Raw genomic sequence first — 17,405 nt, 5'->3', positions numbered from 1 at the left:
TCATCCGGTCATCTACATAACGCACTGATATCACTTTATCTTTCACACGTGGTCCCAGTAATACACCAACACTATCACTTCCTTTCCACTCACCATTCGAATAAAACAACCTAAATTCGTCACTCACCAATTCACCACTATTTTCCCACCTTTAATTCTGATATTCCCATCACATCCACTTTGCTCCTTCTCATTTCTTTGCTCCAATTTTTCCAACTTACCTGCCTACAGAAGAGTCCTTACATTCCACGTTCCAATCCTCAATCTTCTTTTCTTCTCTGTTGGGTTGCTTCATAATGTGTCCTTCCCTTGCATCCCCTTCCATATGCGGGGATAGTTTACATTCGAAATCTTTTACTGTGAAAACACACATCATCCCTTGTTTGCAGTTTTTCTTGAGAAAGATAAATGCTGTAGCTTCCCGTTGCTTTTCGTTAACCACTTTCTCTTTTCCATTTTAAAAAGATCCCAGTGTGGAGGTGAGGAGCGTGAATTTCACTAATAAGTCCCTCCGGACTTCATCGAAATTCACCAGAATGGTTCAATATCAGTTCTGTCAGGGTTCTTGACCCGATCGGAGATCAGGAAATCCCAATTAACCTTTGCCCCCCTAGGTAGATGATAATTCTTTGGTCGGCGGGAAAAGGCACACAAGTTAAAAAGTCGATTTTTCTGTTGTACCTATTCACATAAGTGTAATATTTTTTCTAATTTTTGAAATAATAAAATTTCTTGTATTTAAAATTGAAAAGGGCCTTACTTTAACCAACATATATGAATTTCATTATTATGTATATGTATTTATTTACACTGCAAGTGGGCAAGCACCTGGTGGTAGTGGTATACACAATATAAACAATACACAATAAAATTACAACACACAATACAATTTAACACAAAAATTACAATTAATAATAAAACATAAAATAACCTAATTTTATAATACAACCTACATATGTATAGGCCCTACATAAGTTTCAATAGTCTTTCACTTTACTCTCATCTCACTCACTGAAGTGGCACTATGACACATTTCACTGACACTATAGAACACATTTCATTGACGCTATAAATTATCACTGATCGGAACTATTCACTGCACTGTAAAACCATAACTTCACTGAATCACCACGCTTCACTGATACAACAGTTCAAATAAGACAAATAATTTACACCCTTATGCATATATGCTTATATTCAGTTGAGTAAATTAAAAAGAAAATCTCTCCTGAAAAATTATTCTTTTTGACTTACGTACCTTTTCTCGCCGCCCAGAGAATTATCATGCCAACTTGTAATGCGTTCTCCTGCACAGCTCAATTTCTGTAAATCACTTTCAATTGGCCTATTGTAACTTATCTTTCAGTTATGATGGATGAGATCAAGATGGAACCTGAGGTTGACCTATTGGGTTCAGAACCACATAACACATGTGAAATAAAAGAGAATACGACTTTATCACAGGTAAACTGAAAAAAATTACTTGTATTTTGTTTGTTTGTTTATCAATTGCAATGTGCAAGGAATTAGACATATACTGAGTAGACATCTGATTCTATTATTAAAGTCCAATGCTGCTAGATAAGAAAATAACCAAACAGGGTAAATGTAGATTTAAAACAAACCAAGCATTAATCGAATTATGTCTCCATACTAGTATCACAGGTTAAAAGGAAGAGCATGAATTGTATTGATCTTACACGTATTTATGGAGAATATAATTAGAAGTGATATCGCTATAAAAACATTGCACAATGGAGATGTGGATTTATGCTGTGTGTGTATTCGATTTTTCTAAAGAATCCATGGTAATTCGGTAGTAAACGTTTGTCAACATGAAGGACGTCAGTGACATGACTGAGGATCATTGACATATTAACATGTTACAGATTACTGTTAACATGTTGATTGAACATGTTAAACTTACATTCATTGTGTAGTCCACCATAAATATAGTATGAGATTTTAATGTAGGTACCTAGTGTCTTATTTTCAAACCTCTGACAATGGACCGAAATGAAGATGATTTAACATTTGTTATTGCCTCTATTGCTTGTTACAAGGCCTTGAAAATTAAAAAAAGGGAGAATGTTGGTACAGCAACATATTAGTAAGGGACACAATGCAGAAGACATTCTAAACGAGCTGAAAGTTGAAGATTGATTTGAATTCAAAAACTGTCTGGGGGTCCACACCTGTGGAGTAATGGTCAGCACGTCTGGCCGCGAAACCAGATGGCCCGGGGTCGAATCCTGGTCGGGGCAGGTTACCTGGTTGAGGTCTTTTCCGGGGTTTTCCCTCAACCCAATACAAGCAAATGCTGGATAACTTTCGGTGCTGGATCCCAGACACATTTCGCTGGCATGATCACCTTCATTTCGTTCAGACGCTAAATAAACTGAGATGTTGATACAGCGTCGTAAAATAACCCAATAAAATAAAAATAAAAAAATGAGGAGTAATGTCGTTGTATATTAAATTTATTAATGCCTAATAGGATTTTCGAGCATAACATTCATCGTATGTTCTCCCCTTCTAAATAGCAAAAAAACTCTTCCTCCCATTTCTCATGAAATAATGGTTTTCTAATGCATACACACTGCCTTGATAATGCCATTATGCCACCACTGATATTGCTTATGAAACTGATATAGATCCTGCGCACTCCTAGCATCTGCATGAGGGAGAAATGGGGACTGTGTAGATGTTGTCACTCAGAGCGATAAGCTCTGTGAAGGTCAGTGAGGCACAAATTCTCAAGTGAGGCACGATGCCCATTCTTGCCCTAAATCATGTAATAAAAAAGGACAACATACAAAACTATACCAAATTTCTAGGACTTTTTATAGACTCCAGTTTGACATGGGAAAAATATATCGAATATATATGCACAAAATTATCAAGAGTTATATATTTATTAAAGAAATTAGTGACTTGCGTTTCTCAAAATTATTTAAGATGTACCTACTTTTCATTCTTTCAGTCGATAATTACGTATGCCTTAATTTTTTGGGGGAAATGGTAGCAAAATTGAGAGTGTCTTGATTTTGCAAAAGAAAGACATTAGAATTCTATGTCAATCAAACTATCTTGAACACTGTCGACCTCTTTTCAAACAATCACAGATATTAACTGTCATAAATTTATATATATACGACCTAGTCCTTTACACTCGACAAAATATAGAAAATTGCTCATGAATAGCCAATATACATGATCATGAAATTAGGAATAATGAACAAGTTAATATTCCATACTGTAGATTACATAAAACTAGTACAAATTTTCCTGTCATGGGGATAAAATTATATAATAAGCTTCCCAGTCTATATTGTAAGTTAGCAACCAATAGTTTCAAAGCTAGATTTTATAATTTGCTTTTAATTAATCCTTTCTACTCTGTAGATGAGGTCCTTAACATAAATTCATACGAAATTGTTTTTAAATAAAGTTATTTACTTTTAGTTACAAATATTACATTGAGAGTGAAGTGTTTTCATTAATTTTACAGTTTCAAAATGTTTTGTGTTTTCATTCTAATGAAACTCTACTGTCTTCAATTATATGTGTATTTTCAAATGTATGTTTTTTGCCTCCCTTCTGTATTGTGACGAAGCCTATCACTGTTTGTTTAATGGCTTAATAAATTGAATTGAATTGAATAGTCCACCATAAATATTCTATGAGATTTTAATGTAGGTACCTAGTGTCTTATTTTCAAACCTCTGACAATGGACTTGAGATAAAGTTGATTTAACTTTTGTTATTGCCTCTATTGCTTGTTACAAGGCCTTGAAAAGGAAGAAAAGGGGAATGTTGGTACAGCAATATCTTAGTAAGGGACACTATGCAGAAGACATTCTAAACGAGCTTAAAGTTGAAGATTGATTTGAATTCAAAATCTGTGTGGAGATGTCAGAACACGATTTGAGTATAGTGCTCAGCCAATCCATTTGTAACGGATTCTACATGTTGACACCTTAAATCCCTTTTCATCTAAAAAATAATTCAGTTTTAAGAAATATTTTATAATTCTCTGATTATATGGAAGCCAAACATTCATTCTGAAAAATTTTGTTTTACAGTTCTTAGTTATAAAGGGGACTGACTGTTTTTAGCTGCTGTAACAGATGCTACCGCCTCTCTGTTAAATTCATGACTTACCATTATTCTCACTGAAAGTTCAGGTTCTAGGATGACGTTAACAAATTCATCTCTTTCTTGTTTATATATGAAGAATTGCACTTCATTTCTTTACAAGAATTATTTAGAAATGATAAAAAGGTAATTTATTAATGAATTTTATACACTGTAACGGATTCTACATTCAATTGTAACGGATTCTACAAGTCACTTTGATATGTAGCTATGGGTCTTTTATGAAGTATAAGATAGTAAAAAATTAATTTTTGAAGTGTAGTAATTTAATATTTACTATTTGAAATTAAATAAATGAACTCTGACAATAAATTAAATTATAAAGTTTAAAGGAAAAATGTATAGGAAAACAATGTAATACTGTTGGTTAGATATAGCATACACTAAAAAGAGTTTTATTTTTGTGTACAAAGAATTATTAGCTGTTTTTAGTCTCATTAATACTTTCAAGGTTACTTCTCAATATAACATTAACATCGTTGTGAAACTCTTACATTTAAGCTGTGCTGTTGAGTCCTGAAATCAAATGTTGGGAATATTTCTACAATTTCTCCGAAAAAAAAAAGTACTTATCACTTAAATTTGTTATAAACTTATAGGCCTACCATACACTAAAAATATCTTTAATTTATATTTACAGTCTCATTAATATTTACAAGTTTGTTTCTCATTAACATTAACGTCTTTGTGAAACTCGTGCATTGCTCTATGTCCTTGAGTCTTGAAATCAGGAGTTGGCAATATCTCACCACAACATATCACTTCCTCATTTGGGAGCCATACACAGCATGCCCTTTTCTTTGAAGGACTCAGTGGTAGGACTGAGTACATTTTGTACTTTTTTTACAGCTTTTCTTAAAGTGCTGGTACACTGGTAAGACCCAAAAGCCTTTTCTGGTTTTGACCCATCTATTGTCTTATTTTCATCTGCTTTCTTTTTTTTCTATATTTCCTCATTGCTTCTCTCTTTGCCCGTTTTAGCATATCATCCAATATTCTATCTGACTGACGCCTTACCTTTAATTGGTCCCTTTTACTTTAATCCCCCTAATGACAATAAAGTGGTGAATATTAGGACTTTTACTGTGGATATTTCATTCCCTATTAAAAATGTTTGATTAATAAATGAAATTTGATGTGATCTAACGATTGTAATGATTGTTAAAGTTAGTATTGAATAGATTAGAAAGTAAATGAATAATATATTTTCTCCAATATTTATAGCTACTAATATTCACCCTATATGATTAATTGAAGAATATGTCAACATTTTTCGGATTGAAATTTGGTTTAATCCACCAATATTTCTATCTCGATCTTTCTTCAGATATTCAGTCCATTTTTTTTATCTTCTTTCTTCTTAGCCCTAAATTTCAGCTTAGCCATACGATTATTGTATTTACTGTGATCTGCCATGATTCTGTGGAAAATTAGGCCTAAAATCGTAAAAAAAAGAAAACAGGTTGTCATGTAGAATCCGTTACAGTCCATTATGTTTTTAATTCACTTTAGAAATGCAAAAATATATGTAAAGGCAATGTTGGAACTGTATAATTACTTTCATGAGCTATGGTTTTGTTTCTAATAATACTTACAATGTTATAGTAAAAAAAGACAATTTTCATGTAACGGATGCTACATTGGTTAACTGAATTTCAAATAACATTTAAATATAATTTGGTACATACCTTGAAAATGTAACAATCAGTTCAAGAAACTACAATCTTTATGCCATGCTTTAAAATAAAAATGGCTGATATCAGCTGATAAGATTGAATGCTATAGGCTGCCCAACCCACATATTTTGGAATCAGTGTTGGGTACATGAAAAGTACCTACAAGAAAGATGCCTAAAACTTCTTTTACCTCTATAAAATTGAGAAAATCAAGGTGGAACCTTAAAATTTAATGTGTTTTAAACTATTTGTAGTATGAAATAATACTTCTTTCTAAATTTTATATTTTTAACTACAATTCCCACTTTTCGTGGAATGACTGTGCTGTAAAAATACTTCCTGTTAAATCAAAGAAAGACACAATTATGAGCAGCAATTTCATTTCACTTGCACTTTTTAATAACTCGGCGTTTCTTGGCTTAATACAGGGATGAGACGATATTAGCTCCCAATCACGGTAGAAGAGCTCGACCTTGATCGCGAGTGCATAGCGCATCCACTTATTGGCATCATAACATAGACAACAGGGATGTACAGTACATGCACATGCAGCGAATAAAGGCAGTAATTATTACAATAACTTGCGTTACTAAATTTCTGGCTATGTAATAGGGCTAATTACTAATCCATTTTGAATCTTGCGTACACCACCTTTGACACTTGAATATAAATAATTGATGAACACAGATCAATTTCAGTACACACACACTATTCGACTACACAATCCAACACATTCCAACAATAAAACACACCCTCCTGACAGGCAGAGAAGTTCGAGATGACGCCGAGATCTAGTAGGCTCTGATGATGGTGCGTGATGCACTGAAACAGCTGTAAGCCGGAAAAATATTACATATTTAACACGAGTAAGTCCACTAGTTCATCAATTATTTAATTACTAAGTTATTTAATATACATGTACATATATATAAACAAATCGCAAGGGGAAGGGTTTTTTAGAAACAAAAAGAGAAATAGGAAAAGTTAATTGTATGTGAACCGTTTTGTTGTTAAAAGCAATTATTATGTAAATACTGCACTTCATTGGTTAGGAGAAACTAATAGGGTCTACCTGCTCGACGTGTGTGATCTCTAAGTACTTTTGAGTATTTGTTGGAAATATAATAATGGCAATATTGATTGAAATATAGTATATTGATTATGTGATTGTGAAAATGTAGTCCTTACTCTCCAGTCGTGATTATGTAATGAGTTTTCTTACAGTGATTTGTGAGATGCTCTTAACACGAAAAAAAGGAATTGATTAAATTAAGATAGTGAGAGCTATCGTAATTTTTGGGGTCAATCATTTAAGGGGATATGTATGACTTTAAAACTTACAGTCCACACTACGGCTAGCGCGTCTGGCCGCGAAACCAGGCGGCCCGGGTTCGATTCCCAGTCGGGGCAAGTTACCTGGTTTAGGTTTTTTCCGGGGTTTTCCCTCAACCCAATATGAGGAAATGCTGGGTAACTTTCGGTGCTGGACTCCGGACTCATTTCACCAGCATTATCACCTTCATTTCATTCGGACTATAAATAACCTAGATGTTGATACAGCGTCGTAAAATAACCTACTAAAATAAAAATCAACATTACATTTAAAATATAGAAATAAAAGGAATCTAGATACTTTCTACTAACCCAAATGTAAATTAATTTACCTTCGATGTCAATTCCGAAATGAATTTATTTCTCTCTTCTCCTGAATAATGCCTATATTTTTTTCGCGTTTCGTCTCATGCTGTTTTATGTTGCTTTTTTTTTGCAAATGATATTTATATATTTTTTTGCACAACAAACACTGGACTTCATCACCATGTTCGAAGCATAAATATTGTACCTTCCACTCTTCCTTCAAAGCTTCAAGTGCTTCCGTTCTGTCATGATGCGCTGTGTTCTAAGATCTGTACATCCTTCAGCAATGTTTACAGGTAAAAGAGCTCCGCGCGCGCCCAGCAGGCATAAAATAGCTCTCGCCCGCAGTTACTAGTATCCATCGCAAGACTGACTTAATATGATTAAACTTATCACTTGTGAAGGAAGATTTTTTTATTATTGTTCCCATCATGAAATTCATCGCCTTAAATGCAAACCATTTCAAGGAACGCAAGGATGAGATTTTTTTTTTTCAGAAGAGTGTTTTCGCACCCTCCCCATAACCTAAAAGATAACGTTAAGCTAACTTTATTGATGAAAGAACCAATCAGAGCCATTCACCTCACATTATTTCAGTAGTGTAACACGCTGTCTCTTGGCAGATAACGTGGACGTGAACGAAGTTTACCGTAGGCGTAATTCGATGTTAAGATTTACGACTTTGGATGATATTCATCTACTTACAAGTTAGAACAGCTCAGCATGGAAAAATTATTCAGGTTGAAGTATAAGAAGGCTCAGGAAAGAATTTTTCGTTGACTCTCCAACAGATAATACATTCAGTCGTGAGTACTCCACCAAGCGAAAACACTCCTTTGTTTAACTCGCCGTAACATGGAAACCAGTAAAGATTTTAGTAGCAACCACAACTAATTTCCATTCTTTCTCAATATTTCTCTTGCTATTTTACTCTTCCAAAAAAAAATTCTTTTCGAATTTTTTTCTATGTCTTCCTTAGACATTGAGCTATCATTTAAAAAAATTACAGTGCGATTGATTGGTCGACTATCATAGGAGCTACGTCATGATCAATGTTAAAGGAGTGTGAAATATCGTACGTATAATGATTCTTTCCGAAGTTTTACGAACGTTAACATACGTCGTCAAATACATCATTAATCACGTCAACGTAGCTCTTAAAGTTTAGCGTAAGACGAGGGTGCGAAAACATTCTATTGTGTTCTCGAGAAGTTACATAATAATTCCAGTTCTCTAAAACAGTCGGCTTTCTTTGTTTTGCCACTGTATTCTTTTGCAGAGGCATCCCAGAAACAAGACGTTTCCATTAATGCATTAATCAATTTTATTCTAATATATTTTCTTTCGTCCATTCCATTAGTTCTAGCAACTTACAGGCAACACCAAGTATCGTGTATAACTGATGAAGAAGTTATGCTAATTACGAGTCACAAAATCGGAAGTCAGTTGTTGCTATGGAAACAGTACGAACTTTGCCGAACTGTATCGATGATGCCCGAGCAAGTGAATTGACTTGACGTGTTTTCCATTATTGCTGGAAAACATGCCAATATGTTAAAAGTGTTAGCATCAACATACTCAGTCAACATGTTAAGTGAATTGGCACTTGTAGTATCCATGTAATTGTCAAATTCAACGTGTTATATTTAACATGTTGTTAAATGTTTATCAGCAGAGATGAGGCTTTAGGACTGGTTTGTTCAGGTTTTTTTGTATGTCTTGCTTATACCGGTATGTTTTTTGTTAGGCATACCAAACGCCTGAAAAAAACAGACTTAAAGGGACACTCAACTTAAAAATTGGAGAAAAAGTGTCATAGAAATGAAAAATTAAATTTCTACAGTAATTTACGTGACAGAACTAAATCAATACGCAGAGTTCTTCCCCTATTCATTGAGAAGTCACAGTCAAATGCACAAAGCCAAAAAAATAAAAACATTATAATTAAAGGTGATATTTTAATTAATGATTGATTAAACATTGAAATATTTTTTATATTGAAAAGTTTTGGATCTAATGAGCTGAGATTTTGCATGTTACTTTCCATGTGTATATTAAACTTTTTCTCCAAATTTGAAAAAGATTGGTCAAATAGGAAAAATGTTCCAAAAATATAGTTGAGTGTCCCCTTAACCAGTCACTGATTCTCGATAGATTCGTCATATTGACCAAGTTTTCTGCAGAATTACCGAATCCTTTTTGTTATAGTGGCTTAAAATATTCCATGCTATTATTGTATTCTAAATATATGTAGTACAAAAGATATTATTCCTTTGATCTTCTCCAACAGTATTGAATTTCTAGTGATGATTTTTGTGGCGAAGAAGAAGTGTACAGGGTTAAATTTGAATATATCACATAATTCCTGTGGGGATTTTAAAAGCCGTAGGTTTTGCCTCCTCTATGATGAAGAACCTTGAGGTTGGATATTTCCAATGTTTGTTTCTTTTGCTATGTTTTTTATAATTCCAATTTGGTTATGTCTTCAGTAATAAAATATCCAATGTTCCGATAATGGTACTCGTATATCTATAATGTGATAAGTTGAGCTATATATAATCATAATTTTTCTTAATGTGTGTACTTAAATATATTATATTCATTGTATGCTTTGTACTGCACTATTTAGTACTATTATTATTATTATTATTATTATTATTATTATTATTATTATTATTATTATTATTATTGTTAGTATTATTATTATTATTATTATTATTATTATTATCCAGTCAATGATAGTAAATATGTACTAGCCATTGGACAAATAAAATAATTAAATTATTATTATTATTATTATTACTACTACTACTACTACTACTACTACTACTACTACTACTACTACTACTACTACTACTACTATAATTGTTGTTATTATTATTATTATTATTATTATTATTATTATTATTATTATTATTATTATTATTATTTTTATTATTAATTCGAGAAGACGTCTACTCATACGGTGTAGATAATCAGTTAGATTCTTTTACTCATATTACAGCACGTAAATTCTTTTCAGAATGGAACACCTGGCTTATATCTATCATTCCACATGTCCCTAAAGTCTCGTATCTCTTCTACCTGTAATTTACTTCTCTAAATTGTTGCCTATGGTGAAATAATTATCCACTGACTACAATATAAAACTTGATTGATAGCTGTTACCAATGCTGTCAACTTGAACCTGGGTAAATTAATTTATTCATGACATCTTCATGTTTTGTAGGAAGGGAATTTATCGCATCTACAACTGCCAGGCATCAAAACAGAATGTGTGGACCACAGTTATGATCTCACTTCTGGAGTAAAAGTTGAAGACACTCCAGAGCCTGCTAGCTTTCTTATGATGAAATGTGAAGTTGAAGACACTACACAGCCAGTTACCTATCCTATGGTGAAGTCTGAAGTTGATGTAAGTGTTTCAATATCATTATGCAGATATAGCTAGTGTGATTTAAGTATAACAGAGGCATTAGCAATCTGGGAATATTATTAATCGACTTTCCTTCTTTCCTTTTATTTATTATATTTTTGCAATGGTTTCTGAACTTAATCTGCTCTCGTTTTTGAACATGAAATCAAATAATATTGACCAAATACTTATTTGTGGTGAGCTGCAGATAGAATTACCTCGAAAAAATGAAACACAGGAACAGGATTTTATTGGAACTTTACAATATATGTTCGATGCTATTGATGTAGAAAGTACTATGCTAGTCATCAATCAGGTATTTAAACATTCCAAAACTTCAAAATAATTAATTAAATTACAATGTCCTTTTTTAAATCGTATCTAGTTAATCGTAAGGTTTATTACAATTTCAGATAAAATGTACTAAAAATTTTCAAGTTGACCATCATGTCGTATCTGCTTCACATAGTGCAAGAATGCAAAAAAGGGAAGAATCGGCAAAGAATTTCATAGATCCCTCAATTATGCCCGTGGCAGAGTTAGTGTAGCAGCGATAAACAAACTTTACTTTGTAGAGCCAGAAAACAAACTAGACAAGATCATCATGCAATCCCCGGACTATAGGTTTATTAAAACTTTCGTCGACCGTAACAGTCCTTCTCGGCTTGTATTATAAACCTATATGGATGATGATGATGATGATGATGATGATGGTGATATAGGTTTATTAAAAGTCAAGAAAAGATTGAATGTCATCGAACTTTGCTAAGAAGTAAGTTTATAGAAAAATAGTAATTCAATTTACAATATGAAGGTGGTTTGTTCTGTCACAAACAAATATGAGAGAATGACACACTTTTCAGTACATCAGCTGCTGTTGACTCACAATTCTTTTTATCAGAATGCACGTCCCGTATTCCGAATTTTTTTCTAATTGATTGGGATAATTGAAGACCTTCCCTGAAAAATGGTTGTAACATCAAATTAATGAAATATGTGACTTGGGTAGAAAAAGTAATTTTGAAGCATTTATTTATAAAAATTATGATTGCATTCAGTTGCTGAATAACCTTGTATCGTTGATTAGTCAAAAGGTTCTGCTAGTAAATATAAGCCTAACGAAATTTGCCCTTGAAATTATTTTCCTTTCTCGTGAAACCTGTATTATAGACCTGTTGGCTACACCCTTATTTCGCAGAGTTTTCCAATTGTAAAATCAGCCTTGGTTTAGATATTTAGAAAATCTGAAAGAGGACCTATAAGTTTTAAAAAATTATGGGAACTGGAAAATTGTTCTTGATTGTAGGGTACAGTGGGACTATATTCTAAACTAAACAGCGAAGAGATTTCATAGCTTATAGAAGTTAAAAAAAAAAAGTAATAATAATAATAATAATAATAATTACTATTATAATTATAATCATCATCATCATCATCAATTTCGCCACCACCTCCGTCACCTCTACCACCATCAACATTGTCATTATTATTATTATTATTATTATTATTATTATTATTATTATTATTATTATTATTATTATTATTACGAGGGGGATCCAGGAAATAACGACCGTTCGCGCATACACGCCGCGCAGCTGACTCCCCTTCCTTGTTTGAAGGTCAATTGGCTTCCTTAACATGTGTTCTCATAATGTTGTGAGTACTGGTTGCAACAAGTCGCCGTTATGCATTTTGTGTTACTTCAAAATGAACGACGTGATTGATAATCCTGCCGACTGTGAGGTGAGGAGTGTGAATGTATTTTTGAATGCCCCACATTTGAAACCTGCAGAAATTTACCGGCAATTGAAAGAAGTGTATGGTGATACTGTAATGGATGAAAGAAATGTGAGAAAATGGTGCGAAATATTCAACAATGGGCGAACAAATGTCCACGATGAAACTCGACCCGGACGCCCATCACTCATCACAGAAGACCTGAAGACTAAAGTGAACGACAGAATCTTGCAAGACAGGCGCACATCACTCGACGAACTGCATATTGCCTTTCCTGACATTTCTCGTTCTTTGCTTGGCGAAATTGTGTCGCAACATCTTGGCTACCACAAAATCTGTGCCCGCCCGCACACTGCTGCTTCAACTCGAGAATTGCTGGATCAATTCGGTTGGGAAATCTTTGATCGTCCGCCCTATGGTCCAGACCTTGCTCCTAGCGATTTTCACCTTTTCACTAAGCTGAAAGAATTTGTGGGTGGTACGCGTTTTGGAAGTGATGAAGAGTTGAAGAAGACAGTGAACACCTGGCTTAATGAACTGGCGGCAGAGGAGTATAACACGGGAATTCTAAAGCTAGTGAACAGATACGACAAATGTTTAAATGTAGGTGGTGATTATGTAGAGAAGTAAAGGAAGCTTCAGTTATGTAACAGACTTTGTTTTTTCAAATAAATATATATTTTTTTAATTATTACAACAAAACGGTCGTTATTTCCTGGATCCCCCTCGTATTATTTTCATCATCATCATTATAAAATCAGCATTTACGAACTTTGATCTACATTGAAATGTCTTACAACCTTCTACAATGACGACATACGTCAATTTCCATATTTTGATAAATTTCGAATTCTGAATCTTTTGAACCCAATGCAACAATCTATATTAGATATATTTGATAGTAATGGTGAGATTATAGTTCGCATGTGTGGAAGAAATAAGATTTTGTCAAGAAGAACAAATTATGATGGAGTTTGCTTTTGGAGAAATAAATCTTTCAATTATGATGTATTGGCAATATGTGTGATTTCTATATCTCAATTTCCTGATTATTTATCTCGAATATTGTAAGAAAATGTGGTTCCGCAAACTGCAGGAACTTTCTACACCACGTGCACATATTTTCAATGTTGAGACTTGATTCCAATGCGTTTTAATACATATGTACAAATAGCCTGAATGTAAGGAAGTATACTTGAAGGAAGAAAATGGAAACAGTTTGGAGAAAAGACTTCTATTCCATATAAAAGTCATTATAAAATTACTAAAAAAATTATATGGTAATCATTAGGATTGATGTTCAGCTCTGACATTGAAAAAACAGATCATCTGTGTGGTCAGTTAAAGCTGTGTTCATTATTTGCTCACCTTTCCAGGAAGATTCATTCGATCTGAACAGACTTCATGAGGAAGAGAAAGTAGAAATATCTTCAAAGGAGGATAAAGTTTTGCTTGATAGGTGAGTGTAGTTTGCATGTTTCAGTTCTTCTTTCGATCTTTTACTGCTTCTTTTAATGATTGTATGGGGACTTAAATGTTCGGGTAGCTATGTTTATGCTCGACCATGCCGAAATGTAGTTATTATACACCTGGTAGCAGCCCTTTAATGGACCTCATCAAAGTACACCTATTCATTATAGTTCAGGTGTTCCGCCAATCAGAAAGCACCATATGAAAGCGCAAGTATCGATTTCACCAATTGCACAATAAATAACCTACATTTGAAATGAAGTCAGCTCTGTTACTATAATCATTAGCGTTAATTGTAAATAATATTCAAAGAAATTCAATTTTTCATCTCGTTTTTCAATGTATAATTCAATTTCAAGGTTATATCAAGATTAATGTTTCCTTTACTCTCCAGATTATATCAAGGTCGTCGACATCTGTTTCTCGGAAAAAATCAGTACTGTCGCGTCTGCGCACATCTCACAATTTACGAGGTAGGCTATTGCACAAGGTTAGTTCCGCTCCTCACTTAGATAACAATAACATGAATACTTATGAATAATTTCAAGTTAGAAATATGGTCGAGCATATAAAGTCTTATGAAACTTGCCTATAATGGTAATTAAGACGCTCGTATGAAAATTATGAAACTTCCTTGCACTCGTTTCATAAACATACTCACGCCTTAATTACTACCATTATAGGCTCGTTGGATAATGTACTATTTTATTAATATATGGATTTGGTTATCCATATCGACACCTCATTATGCAGGGTCTTTCATATATATCTGATCATTCGAAAAATTGACTAATTTTTACGATTTTTGGCTGTGTTCTACCACTCTGCTATTGAGATGTTTTTTCATTTCCGTACACTCCATTTTGTTATGTTTTTTTGCCCGCAAGAGGTCTCCACTTTTCTATATAGAGAAGAATGAAACTGTCGCTATGAAATTTAAAACTTAGGGATAGGGTAAAAAATCATAATTTACCATAAATTACACTGAACTTACATTTACACTAATTATGGCTCACAGTTCCAACATATCTGCTGCCTCGAAGAATGCATAAATAGGTCATTCCATGTAAACTCAACGAATTTGAAAAATAAATCTTGCATGACTGTCATAAAAATTAACATTTTTTTTTTTCATGAAGAGATCTTAACATGACATCCATAATTCTAAAAGGGAAACGTGAAATGTAAATAGTTTCGGTTCCAGGGCTGTCCAAAATTAAAAAAATTGATACTGAAATACAAAAGTGAGGTATAGAATATACGAGTAACTTGTTAAAATCAAATGACTAATGATAAATGTTTTACTCATGATTTGAAGGAGGATTTTCTAAGTAGAACCCAGGCAAATAGTTATGTCCCTAAACTTCAAGGATTATCCTGAGGGCTGTCGAATAATATAACGAAAAAATGCTGAAATTTGGTAATTTATATATATAAATAAATAAATAAATATAAATATATATATATATATATATATATATATATATATATATATATATATATATATACACACACACACACAATTGCATATATTTAAGGTAGACACTTGTTCTCTTGAGGACAGTTACATCTCATATGCGTCTATCAATGGCATATATGAATTTGCAACTAATGAAGACAGAAAAGAAATACACTGGTCTTAATTTTCGTCAAAATGGCTATCTTCAAGTTTTAATGACTGTAATTTTCGATGTCTGGTTGAGATTTCAAATTTCATATTTTTTCAGAGTATTCAGTACAGTTTTACTAGTTTGTGTCGTAAATTACGATTTTCATCTCCGACTGGTTCACTTTTACAAATTTGGCCTTGTTGGTACACTAGGTATGGCACTGGCCTTGTTACCCGGGGTTGCGGGTTAGATCACTGAATTTAAGTCAATGAATTTAAGTGTGCTTAAATGCTACTGGCATGTAAAAGAACTCCTACGGGACAAAATTCCGGTTACATTTGGTTGAGTTGCTATATAGCCATGATCTCTCTATCTACAAAGAAATAGCATTTGACACGAAATGGGGAAAAAAAGTTTAAAAATTACCGTCCTCTCCCCTTACTTCAATTTTAAACACATTTTATGCTCGACTATGCCGAAATGTAGTAATTATACACCTGGTAGCAGTCCTTTAATGCATGTCATTAAAGTACACTTACTCATTAAAGTACAGGTGTTTAGCCAACCACTACTCACCTTACAGGTGTTCAGCCAATGACATGTCGGCTTTGTACCGTTATAAAACCGCAAGTATCGATTATTCTCGGATATGCAATCGGAAGAGAATTAGCGAAAAGACACGGGGGCTGGAAATCCAATACTGTCGCAGAAGGTTATGTTCTGTTATTATAATAATTAGCGTTAATTGTTAATAATATTGAAATAAATTAAATTTGTCATCTCGTTTTTCAATGTCGAATTCAATAATCAAGGTTATATCAAGTTTAACGGTATTACATCAAGGTCAATGACATTATTGTTCCTCGGAAAAAATCAATACTTTGGCGTCTGCGCACATCTCACAATTCACGACCTAGAACAAGGTCACTTCCGATCTTGTCAGATACAAATAAAATGTATACATCTGAATAATTTCAAGTTGGAAACATAGTCGAGCATAAAAAGTCGTATGAAACTCGCCTATAATGGTAATTAAGAAGCTGGTATGAAAATTAATAAACTCGCTTGCGCTCGTTTCATAAACATCCATACTCGCTTCTTAATTACTATCACTATAGGCTCGTTGCATAATGTACTATTATAGTGACAGACGTTTATTTCCATATCATTTATTTATGTTACATTTAGATGCAAGTATATTCCGTTTTACAGCCACTGTAGTGTTGTAAATCTTACTATTCTGAACCACAAACAGGCTGGCAGGCGATGATCATCAGCTCTGTGGCTCATTCTAATTCTATATTTCATTCTATATAGCAAAGAGTCAAAACCGGAATAGTACATTATGCAACGAGCCTATAATGGTAAATTAAGACGCGAGTATGTTTATGAAACGAGCGCAAGCGAGTTTCATAATTTTCTTACGAGCGTCTCAACCCATTTATGCCCGTAACTTTATTTTTGTCCAAATGTTGTGAATGTCACTCATAGGTTTTGTATTTATACATTTTTAATTGTAAATGACCGAACACAGATGAATCTTTACATTTAGGCCCTTTTTCAGGGTGGGTCGTTAACGACCCAGTGGGAAAATCTGATATACATTTTATCATTCTTTCCATTTATATCTAAATTACTACATGTAACGACAGTAATTGTGAATATTATTTCTTTGTGTTATTGAATCAACATATTATTGAT

At 33.3% G+C, this 17,405-nt stretch overlaps 1 protein-coding gene across 3 annotated transcripts in view; it reads left to right on the top strand.

The window, feature by feature from the left end:
- LOC138691823 (zinc finger protein 235-like) overlaps window positions 1-17,405 on the top strand; it is a 32,666-nt gene that overhangs the window by 8,582 nt on the left and 6,679 nt on the right. For 2 of the 3 annotated variants that reach the window (XM_069814308.1, XM_069814307.1), the window contains exons 2-4: window positions 1,367-1,464; window positions 10,702-10,887; window positions 14,001-14,083. In XM_069814308.1, coding sequence (XP_069670409.1) covers window positions 1,369-1,464; window positions 10,702-10,887; window positions 14,001-14,083 — 365 coding nt within the window. In that variant the 5' untranslated portion in view covers window positions 1,367-1,368. The remainder of the gene's footprint in view (window positions 1-1,366; window positions 1,465-10,701; window positions 10,888-14,000; window positions 14,084-17,405) is intronic. The other variant, XM_069814309.1, reaches the window with a different exon arrangement.

This window comes from Periplaneta americana, chromosome 16, assembly GCF_040183065.1.
Source record: "Periplaneta americana isolate PAMFEO1 chromosome 16, P.americana_PAMFEO1_priV1, whole genome shotgun sequence".
Taxonomy (NCBI): Eukaryota; Metazoa; Arthropoda; class Insecta; order Blattodea; family Blattidae; genus Periplaneta; species Periplaneta americana.
Note: the sequence above shows the minus strand (reverse complement) of the source record. Positions and strands in the feature narration are given on the sequence as shown.